Genomic DNA, 18,622 nt, shown 5'->3' with positions numbered 1-18,622 from the left:
TTCTTTCCTGAGTTCAAATCTGGCCTCAGACACTCACTAGCTGTATAAGCCTTGGCAAGTCACTTAACCCTGTTTGCCTTTGTTTTCTCATTGGTAAAATGAGCTGGAGAAGGAAATGGCAAACCACTCCAGTTTCTTTGTGAAGAAAACCCCACATGGATTTTGGTCTTATAAGATTACTCTCTTACAAAAATTAATAATATGGAAACGGATTTTGAATGATAATACACATATAGCCCAGTAGAATTGCTTGTCAACTGCAGGAAGAAGGCGCAAAGAGGAGAGGGAGACAACATGAATCATGTAACCATGGAAAACTTATGTGTAAATTTGTCACTGGAACAAAATAAAGAAAAACAATGAAAAAAAGGTACAAGGGGAAAAAATAAAAGACAAGAATACATTAATATTGAAAAAAAAAACCCAAATGAGGTCACAGAGAGCCTGACACAATTGAAAACAACTAAGCAACAAAGCAAATCCTAAGCATTATCCACAGAAAGGTACAAGAGACAATTCCTGCTCACAAGGAGCTCACACTCTACTTGAGGGGAGATTGTACACATAGAAGAGTTCAGTTGCATGACAGATGGCAAGGCCTAGGAGCTTTAGGGTACATGGAAAGATCAGGTGACCCTGCCAGGAAGCCTTTAAGGGATAGTAGTAGGGTAAATGGCAAAGCCTTGAGAAACCTGTAAGGTTGCAATGGTGGGGGAGATGGTAAGGCCTAAAAGACTTCCATCTTAGTTGTTGACTCATTCAAGCAATGAGACAAAGAAAAAACAGGAACATTAAATTAACTCATGTCCTGGGGCATAAAAGAAATCAGGATACACATATATGAAATCAGGCAATAGGTCTAAATTGACAAAGGATAATTCGTTTCCCTCTGTTCCTTGTTACCTTTTTTTTCCTCTGGGTTTTCATGGGAATATTTTAAGAAAACTCTGAATTTGAGCCTTTCATAAGCCAAGGAAATTTCCAAACTCTTGTACTACGGAGTAAAAAGTTTTCAGTCCATCTCAGTGATAGTAAATCTAGACTTCCCTTGAAGGTTAAAAACAAAGTTCAGAGAATGGAATTCATTTCTCCTTATTCCCCAAAGGTAAATGTAGCCTACATGGGTTAGCTAAAGTCAGATTCTTAGGTTCTCTTTGTGGAGTAACAGAGGGAGAGAACAAAAAAGTAGCAAGTGGCGTCTGGAAAGAGAGCACTGGTAAATGTGCAGAGTTGAGAATGGTGTAACCAATACAAATTCTCCTGGCCTGAAAAAATGTCTTTATATTTAATTGATTTGAATAATTGCAAAGCGCCATTAAATGTGCCCTAAAGTCTAAAAACTTTTTTTTTCTTTTTTTTAGGTCTTGCTACTTTATTCTTTCTGGGATAAATTAAGCAAGCAGTTGGATGCCAGAGATGAATATGTTTGTCTAAAGAATGCCCAATGGAAAAAAATCTGCAATTGGTGTGAAATTATTTTGACATCAGGGATGCCACAGGTATACCAATGGTCTGGCCTAATATGAGAAGCAATGGAACTGAAAAACAATTGCTAGTCAACTACAGTATTAATAGGCAATGAGCCAACATGTGAAACCTGAGATTCGCAGACTGGCACAGGTTACACATCTTTGGTTTCCCTACAGGGGCATGAAACCCCAAGTACTCCATTCATTCACATATCTTTTCAATGTGAACCTGGACATCTTTCTGATTTCATTAATCTTGGCATTTGAATAGCAGATGAAAGGGTTGGCTAGACATCACTTCTCTGTCTGTCCTGTCTTTACTGTTAAATTTTTAGAATTCTGCAGAGGTCATAATGCTCTGCTCATGGAGCCAAAGGAATTGGTGCATGAGGCTGCTCCCCTTCATCACTGAATCTTAAAACCAGCCTTCCTTTCAGAGATAACCTGGTAGACTCCTTTTTCATCAATGTTTTAAAGCTTTCTAAGACAGATGAGTCCTTAGTATTTTATCCTCCTTCAGAGAGCCAGTCCTTCTTCACAGTATCCTTAATCCCACTCCTCTTCTCTTGACTTCCCATTCAGCATCCTTAGCCTCTGACTCTGAAGCCTTATTCTCTCCCATTACACTTTCCTGTGGTTTCCAAACTGCTCTTTCCATTTGATGCCTTCTGAACAAGAGATTCTACATTTGAGATGCATTGATCAAAGAACTGAAGACACTGTTAATGAGCAATCTCAGGCAGAAACAAAATGGTAATGAGAAGAGGAGCAGTTGTTATGGTCAATAGTTTAATTAAGTGGAGGATGAAAAGCAGTTGCGATTGAGCAACTCCTCTCTGTTCCAGACCTGTAATCTCACCAGGAAATGGTGAAAATTTCCTGATGTGAAAATTCCTCCCACCAATCTTAGTCAAGAACTAGCCTAGAACTGAAAGTCTTAAAGAGTTGCCTGAGATATAAGAGGTTAACTGATTTGTTTCTAGGTTGTCATACAGCCAGTATATGCCAGAGGCAGGATTAGAAAAAACTCAGGTCTTTCTGCTTCCATTCTGCCTTTCATCTCCTCTTATTCAGGGATAAGTCATAGCCTCATAGGATCATATATTTATACTGGAAAAGGGACCTTAGAAGCCATCAAGGCCAATGCCCTCACTTTACAGATGATGAAAGTGAGGCATATTAGAAGCTAGGTGACACAGCTGGTAAACAGCTGAGAGGGTTTGGACCCAGATTTTTCTATTTCAAAGTCCAATATGTTATCCACTATTTTACATTGCCATGATTCTCCTTTTATTCAAAAATAAGTCATCGGAAAGATGTGCCAAAAAAAAAAAAGTTCCTAAAGATGAAGCAAACGAGTTTGTAATGCAAAATTTAAATTATCCATGCCAGTGGGGGGGGGGGAGGGGGGAGGTGTATAGAATGGATAAACCAACTTCCTGCAAAAAAATTTTTTTAACTTTTTTTTTTTTGCCTAAGCTTTTAACCTCTCCTCTACTTCAAAAAAATTTAAGACCTTTTAAACTCATCCTATCCTACATATGCAAAGATAACCCTACCATTTTTCACCATCAGTGAAAAACTGTTCTGAAAAACATGGCTATTTTTTTCCTTGTAGTGATGATCGATTCACATTGATCTATCCACATTCTCTTATCCCTTCCCATTTGTGACCAGTGAGAAGCCATTAGTAACAGCCAAGCATAAGAAGACTGCAGTTTGAGGTCTTACCACAGAGTTTTCCTCTATAACTTTAAATGACCCTTGTAGGGTCAAGCCTGCTATCATCCTTCAACCAATGGGAATCATGAACCCAAGAAATAACTGGGGTCTTGTAACCTCTCCATTCCCTTGGCTAATGTCAGATAAAGATGGCAGGGAGGAGCAAGAAACTCCATACACTGGCAGAACTGGCCAAGAGGCAAGGGGCTTGGATCATCCTCAAAAAGGATCATTATAGTACATCCCTTTGACAGTGACATCGCTAACGGTGACAGCAGGGAGCACTACTGTAGTTATAAGGGCCAGCTATATAACCAGCCTTTGAATAAATAAGAATTAGTCTCATCTCTCTTGTGATGATGAAATGAGATTTAAGCTTCTTCCTGCCTCAGAAGCAGTACAAGGAGCCATGAAAATAAGCCACTTTTTTTTTACCAAACCCTGCCTGCCACAACTATAACCTCATCCAAAACACTGAGAATATTTTACCAATCACAGTTGACACACAGTAAGTTAGATAAATGGCAATTGACTTAATAAGGACTCTGGTAAGTTGGAAAAAGCTAAGGGAAACAACCTAACGTTAATTTTAAGTATCTTAATTTTAAGTATCCTAGAACCACTAGGTTATACAATTTCATAGTTCTCTATTCTTCCCTCATTATCATAATGATATTTAATTAGTGCTTCAGGGTTTACAGTACTATATATATATATACATATTTATGTATATATACACATATTCATCTACATATGTATGTATATGTGTATATTTATGAATATATATAAATTTTCATTTGATTTTCACAATAAACTTGTGAGGGTAGGATCTGTTATTGTTTCCATATTATAGATGAGTAAATGATTCCATTTTTATGTACTAGCATCACCTCTTCATTGTTAGATCACCAAGAAATTACTCTTCTTAAACTGTTGTTTATGCAGTATTTTTAGCATTCTGAATTTTCCCTATAACTTTCAAATGAATGGAGGGTTCATGTTTTTTGGTTCTCCCCCAAAACTTTAGCTAATGAACCAAATGTTTTCGAAAGTACAAAAGAATTGGATTTTTTCCCAGAGAAGTCAGAAAACTTGTGAATACTTGCCATCCCCTAAGGGATACAGTTCTTACTGACAACCCCACAGTTCAGAATCTATAAGGCCAAGGAAAGGTGGAGAAAGGATGAAGGATGTGCATTTAAAATGAGGTCAGCTCAGCTCTCAGCCTTACACATTTTGCTCACCATGGAGTTTGGTGGTTCCATTTCTTCTGGTCAGTTGCTCATTATCATCATCATCATCGTCTTCACCATCATCATCATTATGAATGAATGGAATGGAGGAGAAAGAAGAGAAAGGAAGGGGACCGGAAACTTTCTGCTCCAAAAATGTCTGTTTGGCATAGAGCAGAGTAGCAAGTAGGAGCTAGAATGCCTCTGTTCTTTTTCAGACATAGCATATTATTTAAGAGGCCAGAGAAAAATAATAGTGAATTAACAGGTATGTGAATCACTTTTGTTATAAGCATCATCCCCTGTTCATCAGTGTGGACAGCTATGTAAATAAATATTTCCTTTTTTTTTTTTTTTTTTTTTTTTGTCTAAAACCCTTACCCTTCATCTCAGAATCAATATTGTGCATTGGTTCTAAGGCAGACGAGTGGTAAGGGTAAAGTAAGGGCTAGACCTGGCTCTTAATCCACTGAGCCATCTAGCTGCTCTCAAAATAAATTCTTAAACATTACAGAATATAGAAATTATAATTTTTAAATGGGGTGGAGTGGAAAGACAGTGAATTCTAAACCTCCTAAACCTTGTCTTTCATAACTTTACAAAAAGAAAAGTTATAGACGTCCAAAGGGGTAAGATCCAGGACTGGAGGGCTCATATTCTCAGTGAATTCAATCTTTAATACTGACATCCTATTGGAACAAGCATCATACATCTGCCATTTCTGATACTGGCAACCAATCCAGAGAGTAGAAGCATTGGCCATTTTGCATGTGTGTAGAATAACACATCTGACACATTGTGGACCTATTTTGACACCTTGGAAAATCAAGGAGATGTGGAGGCAGCTGGGTAGCTCAGTGGATTGAGAGCCAGGCCTAGAGATGAAAGGTCCTAGGTTCAAATCTGGCCCCAGATACTTCCTAGCTGTGTGACCCTGGACAAGTCACTTGACCCCCCCCCCCATTGCCTAACCCTTCTGCCTTGAAGCCAATACACAGTATTGATTCTAAGACGGAAAGTAAGAGTTTAAAAAAAGAAATCAAGGAGATCTAAAAGTAAAGAAGTACAAATTAGGATCTTTAATGACGTTATTCCTGAAGATGTGACTATTGATTTTTTTACAATAAATTGAGAGCAATTTACATTCAACACCAGGGTTATTATTTGTCCTTTATCTAGTTTATACATTTTGATTTGAATAATCTTTTCCCATGGAGAAGGCATCATTTTTGTCAAGTGTTTCTTCCTTCCCTCCACCTGTCTCTGCTATCTTCTTCTTGAGTGAAAACTAAAAGCCACCATTCCTCTCTCATCTCCATTTAGAACCATTCTCCTTCTAGTTTTCTACAAACTATTCAAATACATGTTTCATTGTCTACTTTAAAGTTTCATGGCAACTGGAATATTTTAAAAGCTCAGGGTTTTATGGCTTAGGCTTGTGGCACCAACAAAATGGTAAGATTTTACTCAGAATGTTGCACAATGAGAAAACTGATAAAGAAGCTTCCCCTAATTGTACTTCAGGATACAATTCCACCTCAATATACTGGGCAGAGAGTGAACTATATTCAAAACCAATGCAGAAGGGGAAAAAACAAACTGCTTCTCAGATAGGGTAGGTTAATAGTCTTAAAGAAAAGAAGTACCCAGAGTTTCCTGTGCCAAAAAAAAAAAAATGCATGTTGTTCTAAATTGTAAGCTTGTGCTGTGAGATGTGTTTTAGCATGAAATAATAAAACAAGGTTTATTTTCATTTAATCTGGCTATGCTACTAATTGACTTCAAGCTTCCATGATTTCATCAGTGTGGGCACTCCCTTCGGCCATGAAGGTCAAAAGCAATTATGTGGGGTGCCTGTGAAAACAAGCAAACAAACAAACCAAAAACCCTGCATCATCACCTGGTGGCCATCTTTCTGGTGAAGAACTTCTCTGAACATAGCTGGATGGGTCACTGAGTAAAAGACATTACAATCATATTCAATGTCTGTCTACCTTAGTTTAATCTACTAGAGCTTTTGTCCCAGACAAAGCCTTCGGGTACTCAGAATCATCTCTGTATCATGATGAGGCACAGACCTCTAGGCCACATGCCTGGCTGTTCCAAGAACTAGTTTGAGTTATAACCCTCTTAAATCTTCATTTTCCCCAATAATTATCTAATCTTCCAAAGATGCTGCCAGGAACACATAAAAGGTATCCCACAGCATCAGACTGCCAAAGGAGACATCTACCCTGAAGGACATGAGAAGACAGTCTTTTGTCTTAGCCTTGGCAGGGCTTACTTCACCTAGGGCCAGGAGGAGCAGGGAATGGACATACTAGTCCATTACATTTGCTTAGACTTCCTCAAAGCCCTTTGGCCAAATACTTCTTTCACCTCCCTGCTGGAAGAACATCATATGATGAAGTTAAGGTTCTCAGTCTTGGTCTTGAAGAAATAATTTTTGAAGAGAGTGGTAGAGATTCTGGGGGGGGCAAGGGAGACAGAGACAGAGAGAGAGGAGACAGAGAGAGACACAGACAGATAGACACACAGACAGACAGACAGACAGACAGACAAAGAAAGAGAAAGAAAGAGAAAATGAGAGATGGATGCTAGAGGAAGCACTTATACAAGACACAAATAAATGCCAGAAATCCCTGCCCTCAAGGAGTTTATAGTCTAATACCAGAAGGCAACATAAGGAGGGAGGGGCTACAAGGAGGAGGACTAATGGCAACTGTGGTCTCCTAAGTGGGCTGTGTTGGAGAAAGGCTTCTTTATAAAAATTTGCATCCATGGATTGACTATCAAGACAAATTCAATGAAAGAGGGCAGAACACTGTAGATAGGGTATGAACAAATGCTTTATTTTTAATACTTTGCCATTGTATAATAATTATAAAGGAAATGGGGTAATTTTTTCCACTCATTAAATTGTTGTTTGCAGTATTTAAGAGAAGGAAAAACATATTTCATTTAAACAATGAACTCTGTAGTTCCAAGAGCCCCAAAAACTTGACTTGAAGGAGATGTACAGACTTCATACGTTTGGGTTGACTTCATCTTAAGTTCCCGAGCCATCTGGCAGACAGAAAAGGGCCAGCAGCAACACACAACCAGCCAGTCTTCACACAAAGTGCCCTAGGGCAAAACTCAGGACACTTATGACTTGCATTGACATACATTCACTTCTAAGGCAATGGGGCTCCATTAGGTAGGATGGGGCAAACAGGTGGTACACTGGCAAGATCACAGGGCTTGGAGTCAGGAAGAGTCTTTGTGATTCTTGGCAAGTCACTTAACCCTGTCTGCCTCAGTTTCCTCATCTGTAAAGTGAGCTAGAGAAGGAAATGGCAAACCACTCTACTGCCTTTTCCAAGGAATACCCAAATGGGGCCACTAAGAGTCGGATACAACTGCCTAGAGAAAAGACTGAAAAAGAGTAGGGGAGAAAGAAGAACTACTTTAGAATACATCTCTAATCAAACTGTATTGTATTGGGACTTTAATGTACAGGGCTGTTTTTTAGAAGACATAGGTTTAGAGATAGAAGGAACTTTGCTTTCATTTTACAGATGAGGAAACACTAAAACTGAGATTTTAAATGATTTGCCCAAGGTCACGCAAGTAATAAATGGCAGGATCCCATAGAATAGGGCTGACCCTGTGATTTCATCGGTATAGGAAATTCTTGGTTAAGTAAACTTCCTCTCCCAATTCCGGCCTGAACCTTTTCTGTAATTTAGAATTTTAGAGAATTACCAGAACCCTAGGGTCATTCAGTCAGTCGGTGTCTGAGGAGAGACTTGAACACAAGTCTGTTTGGCTTGAAAGCTAGCTCTTTATCTACTGTGTGTGTGTGCATGCTGACTTCTTTGGATTAGGTATGGAACAATAGGGAAAGGGCTGGATCTGGAGTCAAAGGATTTGTGTTCAAATTCAGATTCCGTCACTAACTACTCATGACTCAATTCACATGATCTTGGGCAAGTCCCTTCATCTCTCTAAATCTTCAGCTTCCCGAACGTAAAATAAGTTGGACCAGATAACTACTTAGGTCCTTTGCAGTTCTAAAGCCATGATCCTAATTTCCATTTCAGGGAATTAGTCTCCTCAAATAGAAGGAATTTTTTAAAAGCACCTTTGACTTCCTTTTCTAAATTTCACTTCACTGTGAAAAAAAGATGCTTACTGACATCTATTTCTTATTTTAAATTGATGAATAAATTACTAGGGCAAGAGGAAATGTCTGCTTCAGACTATTATCCTTGACCACCACTATTCCCCCACCCAAAATTGCGAAGTGACTTTCAGAATCCAGAGAAAAACTCTCATAGAAACTACTAGCAAAAATCAGGATATATATGTTTGATAAATAGTTTAAAAGTTGTTGCAGATTAATCTTTTTCATTTTCATGAATTCAAGTTATCTATTTTTGTAATCATAGCTATTCTCCCACTATTACTCTTCACAGAGGTATATTAAAAACAATGCTTCTGGGGCAGCTGGGTAGCTCAGTGGATTGAGAGCCAGACCTAGAGACAGGAGGTCCAGGAGGTCCTAGGTTCAAATCCGGCCTCAGACACTTCCCAGCTGTGTGACCCTGGGCAAGTCACTTGATCCCCATTGCCCATCCTTACCACTCTTCTACCAAGGAGCCAATACACAGAAGTTAAGGGTTTAAAAAAAAAAAAAAACAATGCTTCTTTAAGACCCAGTCTTCAAGCACACAGCACTTTATATACACTTACCCGTATTTTATGTCTCTCTCTGGTGCCTACTCTTAACGCAAGGGTAGAGTTGGGCAATAATGGCCAACATAAACATTCCCCATAATGCCTTGCGATGTTACACTCAAGACATATGGTACAAAAGAGACCACAGAAACCTGCCAATAACCACAATGAGAAAAACTCATTAATACTAAATTACACAAAAAAAAAAACTTCATAAAAATATGCCCCCAGCACTAAACATAACCTTGATCCTCTACTTTTAACCTTCAAACAAGACCTGAGAACTAAAAACTAAGTTACAAATATAATACATTTTGTAACTATGGATTGAATAAGACAAAGCTTGCCCATCTTGATACCAGCTGACCATAAAATCTTGGGAACTTTGTGATTGAGGACTGCAGGACTTGCAGTTGGTGATGCTGAAACAATTCCCATTATTGGACACCAATCAAGAATAGCAGATGATTCAGTAGGCCTTTAAAAAGGGAATGAATCTGCCCATGACTCTCTCTTCCTTTGACCCATCCAAGTGGTAAATCATTCCTGATGCAGAAATTTTCTCTGCCACTAATCGGCTCTCCTTGGACCCTGGGCCTTCAGATCTCTCTTGTTCACAAGGTCACCTCCAAGCTTGGCCATGGCCATCTCACAATGGATGTTTTCTCATCACTTACTCATTGGCTCTTCTTGCTTACTCAATGACCATTAAGGGGGCACCACAAAGAATCCAAATTATGAACTAGTAGATGGCCAGACAGAATCATGAAGGGTAGCTTTGTACATTCTCTGCTCATTTCCCAGTTATATTTTTTTAAATGACTTTCCAGCTATAACAGAATCTTCACTCAAATTCTTTGGTTAAACATTGTCAAAGGTTAACTCAAAACAATGTGGTTATAGTGAAAAAAGCATTAGTTTGGGTGTCAAATGACACAGGTTCAAGCCCTAGGCTTACTACTCACTAGCTATAAACTGAAACTAGTTATTCAGTGCCCTAGAACCTGATAGGGATAATGCTATTTCCAGCACTTACCTCACAGTGGCTGCTATGAGTATCAATTGAGATGATAAATGTAAAACATCAAATTAAATTCATTATTATTATTATTATTATTTTAACCTGCTATAAAATAAGACATATCAAGGGGGATAATTATTTGCATTAGAATAAGCATTTCTAATATAAATTTTTTTAGTTTTAAAAACAATGGAAACAACAAATTTGGGATAAATTTTTTATAGCAAGTGTCTTTTTTTTTTTTAACCCTTACCTTCCATCTCAGAATCAATACTGAGTATTGGTTCCAAGGCAGAAGAGTGGTAAGGGCTAGGCAATGGGGGTTAAGTGACTTGCCCAGGGTCACACAGCTAGGAAGTGTCCAAGGACAGATTTGAACTCAGGACCTCCTATCTCTGGGCCTGACTCTCAATCCACTGAGCCACACAGCTGCCCCCTATAGCAAGTGTCTCTGACAAAGGCATCATTTCTCAAATATATAAAGAAGTGAATAAAATTTATAAAAATACAAAGCATTCCCCAAATGAAAAATGATCAAAGGATATAAACTGGCATATGTTTCTCAGAGAAAAAATTTCTCAGAGGAAGAAATTAAAAGTATCCATAGGCATATGAAAAAAATACTCCAAATCATTACTGTTTTGAGAATGCAAATTAAAACCACTCTGAAATATCACCTCACACCTATAAGATTGGTTAACATGACCAAAAAGGAAAATGATAAATATTTAAGGGGACATGGAAAAACTGGGATCCTAATACACTTTTGATGAAACTGAACTGATACAACCATTCTAGAGATCAATATGAAAACAGGTTTAAAGGGCCATAAAACTATGCTTAGCCTTTGACCTAGGAATACTACTACTGGGTCTGTATCCCAAGGAGAAGATAAGAGAAAAGGACCTACCTGTACAAAAATATTTTAACAGCTCTTTTTGTGGTGGCAAAGAACTGGAAATTGAAGGGTTGTCAACCCCTTGGGGAATGGATGAACAAGTTGTTGTTGTTGTAGTATATGATTATAATGTAATACTATTGCACCATAAGAAACGACAAACAGGATGAATTCAGAAAAACCTGGAAAGACTTGTATGAACTAATGCAAAGTGAAGTGAGCAGAACCAGGAGAACAATGTATACAGTAACAGAAATATTATATGATGGTCAACTGTGAAGGACTAAACTATTTTCAGCCAAGCAAGTTCCCAAGATATCCACAAGGGACCCATGATGAAAAATGCTATCCATAGTCAAAGGAACTGTTTGAGTCTGAGCACAGATTAAAGCATACATCTTCCACTTTATTTCCTTCATGAGTTTTTTTATTGTATGTGTGATATGTGTCTTCTATCATGGCATGAGCAATACGGAAATATGTATTATATGAAAGCCCTGGTATAACTTCTTTCAGACTATTTGCTGCCTTGGGGAGGGTAGGAAAGAGAGGAAGGGAGAAAATCTTAGTTCTAAAATGTCAGAAAACAATTGTCGAAAACTGTTTTTACATCTAACTAAAAAAAATTAATAAATTTTTTTAAAACCACAGGCTATATAGATGGTTCATCAGATTTGTAGCCATCATTTTCTATGAAATTCCTAGAAGTCCTTTTTTATGTTGATATAAATCCCTGGACTAACCCCAAGTTGACATTATTCTATTTCTCATCTCAAAAAGTTGCTTTCATTTTGACCAGAGCCTGAAAGAATTTGTTATCTGTCTAATTAAATTTGCAAACTATCTGGAACTTGGCTTCCTGAATTTAAGCTAGGTACATTGCTCAGGCCAGTTTTTGCTTAATACTACGTCAACAAATTTGTTTTGCACGTGGCAACAAACCTAGTTAACTAATATAAAGAAACATGGCTCGTACACTGAGAAAAGCTGAAAGTTGGAGCAGGAGACTGAGTCCAGTTAACAATTGTGTGGCCCAAGTCAAGACACTAGTTTGTTCATCTGAAACCTCATCTGCAAAATGAAGTCAGTAATACCCACCAGGCAAGAGGGTTACTTATCTGAGAGGGGAAAAGTCTGTAGTCCTTTAAAGAGCCATGGAAATATGAGTAGCTATGATTTGTATCGCTATTCATATTTGATGCACTAGACACCAAAGCCTACATACACATCATGGCCATTGGGTTTACTAGCCCAGAGGCAGGGAGACTTATGTAACAATCTGTTACTCCCAGGCAACACTTAAATACTTTGGGCTTTTGCTACTCAGATACCAACACATTTCCAAATTCTGCAAATCCATCGGGCTATTTTATAGCAAGACATCATTCTGTCTCTGAGTGCAGCAACTATATCTTCAAAGGACGAGGTTGCTCCTAATGTGCCAATCTTGGTGTATTATGAATTCATATAAAAGCCAAAAAAGAAGATTATTTTTTTAAAAACCACAATAATAAAATAAAGGCAGCAAAATGCCAAAGAGAAAAAGAAACTATCTTTACTTACAATGTGCCATCTACTTAATGTATGGTAAATTGTAACAGTAATTCTCAACATCTGATAGAAAACTACCTAATAATAAGTAGAATCTCTCTGTCTCTGTCTCTGTCTCTGTCTCAATTATATAGGTGACAAATAATGTACTCAGAAAGAAACGGTTTTTAGGTAGACTCTCCCTATTAAACAGCATGGACAGAAATAAAATAAAAAACATACCTATTTTTATACACATGTCATTGAATTATATTTAAATCCTACATGCCACAGGAGATGGCTGAACAAGTGACCCTGCCCTTTTTTCCTACCAGATGATTAGATGTGACATTATAGCCAATTAGTGTGGTGAAAGTTTTTTTGGTAGCTAACACTGAAGACTCAAAATATATACATAAAATAGTTTGATGCTAGGATTGCCTTTTTTCCCCATCATTCTAGCCAAACAAGCCAATCTAGTTTTAAGAATGTATTTCTTGAAATCTCTTCATCCAACCAAACTGCTTTTCTCTTAGTTAATTCTAAAATTTCTCAGATGAGTAAGAAAGATAAGTCTAGCTTCCTGATAATAATTTTAAAGCACTTAACAGTGCCTTGTACACAATAAGCATTATGTAAATGTTTATTCTCTTTCCTTTCCTGAGCACTAGTCAAAAGTCTGATATTGGAACAAAAAGAGATACTCATAGGTTATTCAACAGTTAAGACAGTATACTTAACCATAGCAGAGGAAGAATATTCAATAAGTATATACAATGAGGATACCCATTGATTTAGCTGAACAAAATTTTTCATTATTTTTTTTTAAACCCTTACCTTCTGTCTTAGAATCTATAATGTGTATATTGCCTCCAAGGCAGAAGAGTGGTAAGGGCTAGGCAATGGGGGTTAAGTGACTTGCCCAGGGTCATACAGCTAGGAAGTATCTGAGGCCAAATTTGAACCCAAGACCTCCTGTCTCCAGACCTGGCTCTCAATCCACTGAGCCACCCAGCTGCCCCCAGGACACAATTTCCTGATGTTGTTCATGGTGCCAATCCATGGAAGCTTTTAGAAAGGGAGTTGTCATTCATAGAATTTTGTACTTAAGGTACCAGAAAGTCATTTCAACAACCTGAATTAGTCCTTTTAGCCAATCAAGTTTCAAGGAGAGTTTTAATGCCTCTTAAGGAAAAGAACTAGTCTAACTTGCATGGGGGGCAAGGCCACAGGAAAGCTAAAAGCCTGAATGGCTAGGCCCTAGGAAATGTAACAAGCATGGGTAGTAGCCAGCTCTTTTGGCATTCTTTAGTCAGCCCCACCATATTTCCTGAGTAAATGCAAATGGCTCGGGAGTCTATAGAAGACTCTCTTGTCCCTCCATCTTCCCCTTCATCCCAAAGCACTAGAAAAATAGAACAAGAATAATCAGTTTCCATATTTGTTCTAATGTTATGCAGTGGAAAGGATAATTGCTCCTATTTCACTCTTCTTATTGACCTATGGACTTCCCTGGACTGGTGAAGAGCCAGTCCCAAGATGGCTGTGTGAATGAGAGGAAGACCACTGAGCTCTGATATACTTGTGTACTCCAGTAAAACCCTGAAACATGTACTGGACCTATAACAATGATCAAGAAATCCAGTAAGAGGTGACTTCTTCAACCACAGGATTGCACAAAAAGTCAGCCAGAAGCCCACAGAAAAAGAAAAGGGCCAATGTCAGTCCCAGCACAAGGTAGCCTCCCAGCAGGACCAGAGGCCACGTAGCCTTCAAGGTTCAATGTCCAGAGGCAGCAACAGCAGAAAGGACTCCCCTGGGATAGCCTCAGCATGGTCAGGACCCCAGGGCAGAGACCTTTTGGAAGCCCTTGGGGAGCAGAGTGCAGTGGTCACGTCCCTAGGGGCTTCATTGCCCACAATCCCTGAGGTGTAGAGCACCACTCACTGGGATTTATTCTCTGAAATACATTTCACAGGAGACTATATGCCTAGATGAAGAATGTGGTTGAAGTGAAGTACTCTAAGGCAGAGGGTTTAAAAAGTAGGGGCAGCTAGGTGGCTCAGTAAATTGAAATCCAGGCCTAAAGACAGGAGGTCCCGAGTTCAAATATTTTTTTTTAAACCCTTACCTTCCTTCCATCTTGGAGTCAACACTGTGTATTGGTTCTAAGGCAGAAGAGTGGTAAGGGTAGGCAATGGGGGTCAAGTGACTTGCCCAGGGTCACATAGCTAGGAAGTGTCTGAGGCCAGACTTGAACCTAGGACCTCCCATCTCTAGGCCTGGCTCTCAATTCACTGAGCCACCCAGCTGCCACCCCACCCCACCCCACCCCGCCCCTGAGTTCAAATTTAACCTCAGATACTTTCTAGCTATGTGACCCTGGGCAAGTCATTTAATCCCCATTTCCTATCCCTAACCACTCTTCTGACTTAGAATCAATATTGATTCTAAGATAGAAGGTAAGGGATTAAAAAAAAAAAAAAAGTGGACAACAGAAATTGGAAAGAGAAAGAGAAGACAAGTGGAGTAGTTGTTGGTTACTATGATATGGTAGAAACAAAGCTGCAACTATGATTAGAGGAAAACTATTTCATATGGCCATAGTAACTCCAAACCTAAGGGTTGTGGCCCAACAGAATGGTTGATTATACACTTTTTTTGGATACCATTAACCCAAAACCTCCAAAAAATAGGAACTATGTGCCAGACCTAGAGCAATTACAAGACAAAAAAAGGGAACCCTAACAAAGTAAAACCTTTATGCATTAACACTATAGAAAACAAGTCCTTAAGGCACTAATTCCCAAACCATTCTCCCCACGTTTTCATATTCCCAGTAAGGATCTACATATGTGTAGGATCTACCTATTTGGGGGATTCTCTTCTACTTCAGAGATTTTGCCAGTTTACCCTAACCCCAGTCATCTCATTCCACAACAACACTGATTCTGCTCAGCCACATAAAGAAAGGCAATGAGGTTGAAAACAGGTTTCCTTCTCCCTGGGGAACAGCCCTCAGTTAAGAGTCCCCAAAGCTTCAGTCTCCCAAAAACATTCTCCCCACTCTGCAAAAAAACAAAAGGTCCTGAATCAGTGCAGCTAAAGAAAGGAGAGGTAAGAAAATGGAATGAGGGGTCAAGAACGTATTGTTGTAGTGAGTTTGAAGCAAAGGAGACTGAAACCCAGGGGAGTCAGTTCTAATGTCCCAGAGTCTACTCTGGGGAAAGACTGAGGATGGTGAACCTTAAGTCTGCAAGCAGCCTTTCAGCCCCAGTATGAAGAGTATCAGCAAAGAAAGAGGAGTCAGAAATTAACAAAGGGGAAAAAAAAAGGGGGGGGGGGGAAGAGGACTGAAGTACCAAAGATTTGGAAACTAAAAATCCATAGCACAAGCAGATGAATCAATCCAGAGGATTCTAAAAGTAGAAGAAATGATGAATACCAAATCATCAAAGAGATTAGCATACTTTAACAAATATTACAAGACAAAGGAAGTGAACCAATATATGATGAAATACTGACTCTTGTAGACTCCCAAAAAATTTCTTGTTCTTGGAAGAATAAGAAATTCCAGAATGGTTCAAAAGAGAAATGAAGTTGTTAAGAAATTGTAAATAAATATAGGTCAAAATTTAGAGCTCACTATAGAAATGAAAAACTCAAACTAGATTAGAAAAAAAAAACCAAATCCACAAGAGACAGTTTTTCTAATGAAACAAAAGAGAAATGAATAGATTTGGGCTACAAAAATACTAAAATGGAAGGAAATCTGACAGAGGGAACAAATCAGGTCAGTTATCCTCATCTCACTCAACTCAAGACCTTGTTCCTCTCCTCTATTCTGCCTTGTGAGGGAGAACTAGATATTCTGGAATATTTTAAAAGTAGAAAAGAAACATACAAATTTTTTTGTCGCTGCAAACATTGAAGAGGCTGGTACTCCAATCTCCTGGAGCCTGCACAATGGTTGTGATGGTGGTCCTGTCACAAGCACCCCAGCTAGGCTGAGTCGTCACAGGTTGTGTTGGTATGTGGCTCCTATAAAGTCAAAGGTGGTGATGAAATAAAACAAAAAGAATAAGAACATCCCATGTTTCTAAAGACCCATCTTAAGGGTTCCAAAATACTTTTTCTTACCACAATCTTAAGTGGTATAGTGCAAGCATTTTTATCCCCATTCTACTGAAGAATCTGAGGTTTAGAGGGGTAAGTAGCTTACCATGGTTGCCTCACTAAGTTTGGGAGCCAATATTTGAAACTATGTCTACAAGACCAGTGCTCCTACCAAATTACAATACTATCTCCTAAAGGAAGAATGCTGGATTGTGGGGAATGTAGCCAAACTAAATATATTGCTAAGGGGTAGAGGCAGAGGAGGATATAGTAGCAAACATGACTATGATTCAATTGTTTAGCTTCTTACCATTCCTGATACCAAGTATTTCCTGCCTTTCTTGAGGGTTTACCTGACCCTCATTTTCTCATCAAAGTCAGATCCTCTAGTGCTAAATGAAGGGAAAGTGGTGACCAAAAAGTCACTAGTGTCTTCCCATGCCAGCCCAAGCTATTTACCTCCTAAATCTGAATGCTGGAATTTTGAGCTTCTATCACTTCACTTAAAGGCTTCCAATTACTTCTGATTTTACTGAGTTTTTTGAGGGCTGAAACCTGGATTGGATTTCCCCTGAGAGAAACAGTTTGCTGTTTTCAGCCATGAAATAATTTTTTTTCTTCTTTCTCAGTATTATGTGAATAATACATGTTATTCCTGCTAGCAAGCCTGCCCTCAATCTTTATCAAGTCAAAAGTCTAAGCAGGTAGCTTATCTCTTGACAAAAATACTAGATAATTGTGTCTAATTCCTAAGTCTAAGAAGATGCTTCTCATTGAATTTACTGGGTCTTCAATGATTTTTATTAAGATAGTTATTCATACACCTTGGCTATAATATTTGAGTCCTAAATTATTATTTCACCTGCCTTGAAAGTGAAATGAAAAATTATTTAAGAGATAGAAAGGTTGCTGCTGCTGCTATTCAGAGCTGGTATTCAGCAATAGCTTCTAATGTGATTTTTGAGTTGGTAAATTATCTTAGTGAAAATTACCTGGTACTGGAGGCCATGAACAAGTTTAGCTGTGGTAGAAAAGGTGGACAATGATAGAACCTTGCTAAATCATGGTAGCTAATCTCTCTTCATTCAACCACAGCATATTTTTCACTTAAATGACTCACATACAGCTGAAAAAACCTGGAAGTAAACCTACACAAATGTAGGATAAGTATTTTTCTGAGAGAAATAGGGGTCAATATTTAGTCAGCTTCTAGATGTCACCCCAGCACTCATTTTTCTGTAGGATTTTCAGAGGGGCAAGTCTCTCATCTAGAGTAGTTGTAAACTAGATTTGATGTTCATGGTCAATGAAGGTGTTGGAAGGTGCTTAAAATAACTTTGCCCAGTTGAATATATAAAAGTGCTCCACCCTTCCTCTCTCTTTCTGCACCAACTTGATATCCCTGATGATGGGGACTTGGGATTAGGATGCAACATCCCAGTGCTGTAGCCATCTAATCACAATTTGATTTGCTAAAAGCTCCTAGCATCAGCTCACACCTCATTGATTTAGATTCTTTAGCTGAAGCCAGAACATTTAGGTTATTTCAAAAGGGAGGACATTCCATCATGTGCCAATTCAGCTGGGTAGGGCTCAAAATTCAAAGTTTGGATGAAAAAGATACTTGTCTCCTTCCACTCAGTCCATCATTCTTTTTCACTAGCCAGTTAGGCCTAAAGGGACCAATCAACTGTTCTGGCTTCAAGCACCCTTAAGAAAGCAATTTCATTCAAAGCCCAAGTCTTTCATATAATACACTGAAATCTGTCTCTTTTCCCCAAACACTTATGAGAAATTATTGATTTTTTATTCCAAATGGAGAGCAAGAATTGATAAAGGCAACTCACCCTACTACTTGCCTTGGGTCAGAAATACATGAACTTTGATCTTCTGATCTTAGGAGTGAAAGCAT

General features: G+C 38.6%; 1 protein-coding gene across 1 annotated transcript; it reads right to left on the bottom strand.

Moving 5' to 3' along the window:
- Positions 1–7,283: 7,283 nt before the first annotated feature.
- Positions 7,284–18,622, bottom strand: PLAC8L1 (PLAC8 like 1). Its single transcript, XM_044661810.1, has 4 exons — positions 18,558–18,622; positions 16,499–16,635; positions 9,161–9,297; positions 7,284–7,549 (listed from the first exon to the last, which is right to left on the bottom strand). The coding sequence occupies exons 1-4, from the start codon at positions 18,620–18,622 to the stop codon at positions 7,385–7,387; spliced, it is 504 nt and encodes a 167-aa protein (XP_044517745.1). The 3' UTR covers positions 7,284–7,384.

This window comes from Gracilinanus agilis, chromosome 2, assembly GCF_016433145.1.
Source record: "Gracilinanus agilis isolate LMUSP501 chromosome 2, AgileGrace, whole genome shotgun sequence".
Lineage (NCBI taxonomy): Eukaryota > Metazoa > Chordata > Mammalia > Didelphimorphia > Didelphidae > Gracilinanus > Gracilinanus agilis.
Note: the sequence above shows the minus strand (reverse complement) of the source record. Positions and strands in the feature narration are given on the sequence as shown.